This window comes from Mangifera indica, chromosome 4 (genome assembly GCF_011075055.1).
Source record: "Mangifera indica cultivar Alphonso chromosome 4, CATAS_Mindica_2.1, whole genome shotgun sequence".
Classification (NCBI taxonomy): Eukaryota; Viridiplantae; Streptophyta; class Magnoliopsida; order Sapindales; family Anacardiaceae; genus Mangifera; species Mangifera indica.
Window position 1 is genome coordinate 5,194,737 of NC_058140.1, and position 6,033 is coordinate 5,200,769.

The 6,033-nt window shown below is 35.5% G+C and overlaps 1 protein-coding gene across 2 annotated transcripts; it reads right to left on the bottom strand.

Moving 5' to 3' along the window:
* Nucleotides 1–233: 233 nt before the first annotated feature.
* Nucleotides 234–3,321, bottom strand: LOC123213400 (probable LRR receptor-like serine/threonine-protein kinase At1g14390). 2 transcript variants are annotated; one of them, XM_044632834.1, is made up of 7 exons: nt 1,873–3,321; nt 1,654–1,784; nt 1,302–1,548; nt 1,019–1,215; nt 877–929; nt 687–798; nt 234–590 (listed from the first exon to the last, which is right to left on the bottom strand). In XM_044632834.1, the coding sequence occupies exons 1-7, from the start codon at nt 3,137–3,139 to the stop codon at nt 357–359; spliced, it is 2,241 nt and encodes a 746-aa protein (XP_044488769.1). In that variant the 5' UTR covers nt 3,140–3,321; the 3' UTR covers nt 234–356. The 2 variants fall into 2 exon arrangements, with proteins under 2 accessions (XP_044488769.1, XP_044488768.1); XM_044632833.1 differs by having other exon boundaries at nt 1,302–1,545; nt 1,636–1,784.
* Nucleotides 3,322–6,033: the final 2,712 nt, after the last annotated feature.

A 6,033-nucleotide genomic window follows, 5' to 3' on the forward strand; every position in this document is an offset into this window, starting at 1 on the left:
AATATCGTATATTAGAATTAACAGTTCAATGTCAATTTCAAGCCAGGGTCATGAACCGAAATCATCGGTTTCGAACCGTGGTCATGAACCAGAACCGTCAGTTCTGAACCGGTTACAAACAGTCCTATTACGGTTTCGGTTCAGGGTTCTTATTTTTTTGAACCGTGGCCAAGACTAACGACTATCCATTGTGATATCGAAAGTTTGCTTGCTGTGTGTTGAAGCCGACTGGATTAAAAAAGGAAAACCAAAATTAATAATATAAAAAAGGGTCAAACTGACGATTACTGTAGGACATAGTAGTACAAATTCATGAAATATATATATATGTTACAATGGCATAAGTGATGAAGGAACTAGATATGGGTATTAAGATTTCCGCTGCTGGTCCATCCTTCCTGTACTTGAATTGAATACTGCAAATTCCATAAAGCATCTTCTATTGATGGACGCCTGGCGGAATCCTTGCAAAGGCAGTTCATGGTTATTTCAACTGTCGTTCTTAATGAGTCATATGCATAAGTGCCCCGGACTGAGGGGTCAGCTGCTCCCCGTAACTTTGATGGAGATTCTGCTAAGCATTTCTCTAGCTGTGGAAGGAGTAACGAAACAAAAATAGTCAACTGAATTGGAGCTAGCGTTATTAAACCAGATGAATACCAACCAATATAATGTATAAGAACTACCTCTAGCTTCAACTCATCCAATTCACGGGTGGATTTGATCGGCTTTCCTGTAATAACTTGGATAAGGATAACACCTAGCTGATAAACATCTTCCTTTTCAGCATCTTCCATGCTGCATAAAGAGATGATTAAATAAGTAGATGTGATATGGATGTAAGAGAGAGTGAGTTTTGAAAGAATTTATTGATACCTTCCAAGGTGATTGGAGACATCTTGTCCATTCAGAGGGCTCTCTGAACCTCTCTGAAAAATTCGAAGAGCAACCATTAACATTTAACAATTAGAACAGAAAGTGACAATCAAGCTTCATTGAATTTGAATTAGTTTCTCACCTTATTTGATGGCATTGGAATGTTATAGCCACTTAGTTTTGCAGTAAGAACCTCATCCAACAAGATGTTGTCAATCTTCAAATTGTTCCCAAAAATGCCAGGTGCAATTCCTGTGTGCAGGAACTGAATTCCTCTTGCAGCACCAATAACAATTGCCATTCTTTGTGGCCATTTTAGCAGCTCCTTCTTCCTCGAGTCTGAAAAATTAAAATAAAGTACTTTTTTTCCCAAAAAGATTTAGAGCTACTTTGTCTCTACAATATGATCTTTGCCACTTGCTTACCTGTTAGGTACTCATGTAATGATCCATTTGATATGTGCTCGAAGACAATAAACACAGTGCTTGCTGTGTTGGGATGATCTTGGTAAGTAACAATGCAATGTCCTAGAACACTCACTAAATGAAGATGCCTCAGCTTTGACAGTACTTCCATATGTTGCACCAGGCTCTGCGGTAGATGCCTCTGCTTCAGTTTTATGCATTTCACCAAAACTATTGAACCATCTGTAAGGCAACCTTTGTACAGCTGCAAATGTGAATTCTTGTTTATTTGTCATGCCTGGAAATCAATCTTGTTTATTTTATCAAACACTTGAAAGGACATGATTCAATTTACCTGTCCCTGGGATCCTTGTCCCTGGGATCCTTCACCCATTAAATTTTTTGGGTCAAAGTTGTTTGTTGCATCTTCTATTTCCTCCAAACTGAAAACTCGATATGGGGGAAGCCCTATTGCTGCTGACCTCATTGTCTGAGGGACTCTTCCTGCAGAAATTGATTGATTACTTCATTGAACTAGAAAGAAAAAAAATTCAAGCAACAACAGCGCGAAAATTCAGAAACACAGCCTTACTTGAATCATTAGCTCGTTTTGATGAGCTACGAACAGACATTTTATCAGCAATAGATCTCTCATATTTGCTATCTTGAGCTCCAGTTTTTTCTGTTGACCTTCTTCTGATAACCAAAATCAGCAAGCCCAAAACCGCTGCTATTCCCATTATGCCTCCAATGATACCCAGAATTACTCTTAGTTTGGTGTTGGATTCCTGCTTCTCACTCTTATCTGGAGGCTTCACTGCCACTGCTTCTTTATGGCAAAATGAAAATGGATGCTGAAGTTTTGCGTTCGCATCAGACAAACAATTCCATGAACTTATAACTGTTAAATTTCTGTTAGAAGAATTTGATGCAATACATGAAGGCAGTTTTCCAATGAAAAGGTTGCGAGAAATATCTAGAAAGCTAAGCTTAGCACTACACGATATGTTCAGCGGAAGAACTCCGCTCAATTGGTTTCTAGCCAAACTGAGATATTCAATTGAAGAAAGAGAGAAAAGGAAAGATGGGGCTGCTCCAAAAAACATATTGGAAGAAATGTCCAAGTGTTTCAGCTGATCAAACTTGTTGAGTCCTAATGGAATGTTAGATCTCAAAGAATTATTTCCCAGTATAATTCTTTGGACATTGTTGGCGAGTGAAGGAAATTTAGGACCAATGTGGTTGCCACCCAGATTCAGTTCTTGGAGAAGTTGTAATCTCTTGAGATCTGGAACACTCCCATTCAACAAATTATCAGCCAAAACAAGACTTGTAAGATTTTTCAATGATGTAATCTCCTGAGGAATCTCTCCATAAATAAAATTTGAGCTGATGTTTAACAATTGAAGCGACCAAAATCTACTGATCTTGGAAGGTAACGAACCCCATAACCCTAAGGAAACGAGTGAGAGCACTTTCAAATTAGAAAGCTTTGTTACAGTAGTGAAGAAGGCATCAATGTCAAAATTAGCAGAGAGGGTTTGTTGAGATGGTGAAAATTTCTGTGAAATTAGTTTTGAGAAATGAGCGGGAGAGCTTTTGTTTCCAACAATGGTTAATTCTGTTACTCGATTATTTAAGCAGACAATGTTGAGAGAAGGAGAATAAGGAAGATAACAGAAGTTGGTCCAATTCGTCCATCCCTGAAGAACCTGAGGATACTCAAGAAGCTTCTGAACTTGGAAGAGAATTCTGATTTCACTTGAACTCAATGTTTGTCCTATTGACACTGGAACCATCAGAACCAAAATGACTGTAAAAATCTTCATACACAATGCAACAACCTTCAATTTTTCCATTAATTTCAATAGAAAAACTCTCAAGAAATAATTAAAACCACAGAATTTTCTCACGTTGATATCAATACGTGTATAACTTAAATGATTTTCTTGGGAAAATTAAAGAAACCTGAAGAATTTGAGAAAGTGGGAAGTTTTATCAGAAGTGTATCACTGATAGTAAAGAAGGGATCTCAGTTCTGCAATGAAACATTAAAACGTGTAATTAATATATTATGGACAGTTGGGTCCCGTTGCGGATATCCTGAGTAAATGTTGGCAAAACCATTATATTAAACTGCATGCGAGTAATTTGAACGGTGATTCTCCGGAACCAAACTTAGAAGGAGAAAGTCAACTGAGTTGGGAATTCGTGAGAACCTCGGTGTTGACGACGCTCACAATGGTATACCCATGAAAATCTCCAAGTCACGCGCCTTGAGCACGTGAGGTTCCTCAAGGCTAGGCTACAGTGAAGTGATGTATAGTTGAATGTTGACCGTGAGCGTGCTTTTCATGATCTTGATGAAATCAATCACGACACGTCATCATGTTTGAAATAACGATTATAACAGAACTTAACGCCAAAATATATGATGTTGTGACAACCGAAAAAAAAAAAAAAGGGCATAAAAATAGGCCAAATGAGTATTTTTCATCAAAGGTTAAGTGTGAATTCAATTTTTTACTTGTTAATTATTAAAAAAATTTATATTTATCTCTCTATTAAATTTTACTGTTGTTGTTTAGAGTAAAATTGTTATTTATTAAAATATTTTTAAAAACTAAAAATTTATCATATTTTTCTCTTTAAGTTTAAAAATATATAGTTTTATTTTTAACAATAACAGTAAAATTTAATAGATAATTGGTATTTGGATTATTAGGTTTGGATCTACCCATGATAAATTGATTTGATCTAGTTTACTTTAACTGCCAAAGGTAGTTAGTGTGAAAGTTATTGGCAGTTAGATATTTATTTAAATGCTCGAACTACCTCCCTAAATTAGATGACGATATTTTGCATAATAGAAGAAAAATTCATCTTCTCTTGGAACCCAAAAACATAGAGAGATTATGTCTCTCAAAAGGAATGCAATATTTGGGCAAATGGGGTCATGGAAATGATTCACGTCAACACCTCGTGTCATGTTCGAATGGATTTTATCGCAAACTCAAAGCCAGGTACATATTTTATATTTAGAGAATTTATAGTATTCATAGAATATTATGTTTGGCATGTTTAAATTGTTTCCAACATTAGTATTAGAGCGCAGGTTGCGAATATATCATGTGTTTTATGAATTAAATAATGTATTATGTGCAGTTATCATCTAAATTTTGATTTATGATTAAAATTATGTTTAAATTCATATTTTGGGCATAAATTGAATTCAGCCAAATTGCATGAAATTGAATGTTAGAAACATGTTCGAATGAAGCCTAGATAGTTTTTACATGCATTAAGATTAAAATCTCGGCGAATCAACGCTAAAATCAATGAAAATTGAGCCAAAACGAAGACATTAGGCATGTTTGTCTTCCTTGCGTTTCAACGAATTCCGACAACATTGGCAGTGGAAGTTGGAACAAGATGATTCCTTGTTGACGAAGCTTTAAAAACCTTATAGGCTCACCACCGGTGGTTGGTCGAAAGGCTGCCAATTTAATGGCCAAATATTTTAGGGTTCATCACAAATTAAGGTCATAATCAGGTTGAAAAAACCCGATTACTCGACCCATTTGTCAACGAGTTGGTCAAAAGTAGTCGATCAACAGGTCAACCCGCTTAGTCAACCAAGCGACCTGACCCAGGTCTCAACTCATGGGTCAGATGACCGTCAATGGTCAACGTTTAATTGGTGAATGGTCAAACTCTAGTTCCTGACGTGTGTGAGCGTGTGAAGGCTCGTGAGAATTTACTCCCATGTGTGGCAACACGTATGGCTCAATCTCGGTGCTTAAACATGCGTGCAGGCTCTGCTTTGGTGCTTGCAACATCAACTCGGTTCGTGAAGACGCATAGAACCTTATTTCGATGCGTGATGATACTTAAGCAACATTTTCCGGTGTGTTTTGGCGCCTAAAAACTTTTTTTCGGAGCGTAAGAGTTATGTGATGCTCGAATCTATGCATGAAATGTGTTTCATAGGTCCTACAACACAAGAAGACATGTAATGCCTTATTCCGGTTTCTAAAAACACATATTGGTATTTTAAAATACATGTTTCTAATTTATGCAAGTTTATTGACTAAGGACCATCACATTATGTATATGATGTGATTATCTGATGATCTAATAGTGCATGTTGAGGCTATATATAATCTGTCACACTCTATTAATTAGAAAAGAGATAGTACATAGTCTAATTATATCCGTACATGACTATTAGCCTCGTAATTAATGATCTTGTTTGGGACAAAAACTCAAAAAACTTTTGAGATTAATGTGTCAACAGCTTACAAAAGAGCAACACTTAGTAATGTATGAGAGAAAATCCACCACTTTGACATTATTCCTAAACTAATAAAATACGAGATATTTGACCTACTACAAATTTCATAGAAACTTTATCATAAATAAAGTGAGTCTGAAATCGATACGGGTTAATAAAATAGTTCTAGTTATAATAAATAATGTATTTGATATATCATATTTTTTATATGTTAAATGTAGGAATTCTAAAATTGATAGAATTTAGTGAAATTGTCATTTGGAATTAATATTGGCGCAATTAAATTAAATTTTAAAATGTCAAACATCTATGCCATGGAAGATGATTAAGAACATAGTAAACTTTCAATTTTGTCTCTTATGTGAGATATTTTAAATTTTAAAGCATAATTGCGATATTAATGTGTATTTGATTGTATTGATAAAGTTGTGTCTTATATATATCTTTGTGATCTAGTTA

What these genes read in the sequence shown, in the direction of transcription:
- LOC123213400 (XM_044632833.1), bottom strand. Translation starts at nt 3,139, where the DNA reads ATGGAAAAATTGAAGGTTGTTGCATTGTGTATGAAGATTTTTACAGTC. An exon ending in AAAACGAGCTAATGATTCAA is followed by an intron (nt 1,785 to 1,872) that starts GTAAGGCTGTGT and finishes CAATTTCTGCAG; the next exon opens with GAAGAGTCCCTCAGACAATG. An exon ending in TTCCAATGCCATCAAATAAG is followed by an intron (nt 930 to 1,018) that starts GTGAGAAACTAA and finishes CGAATTTTTCAG; the next exon opens with AGAGGTTCAGAGAGCCCTCT.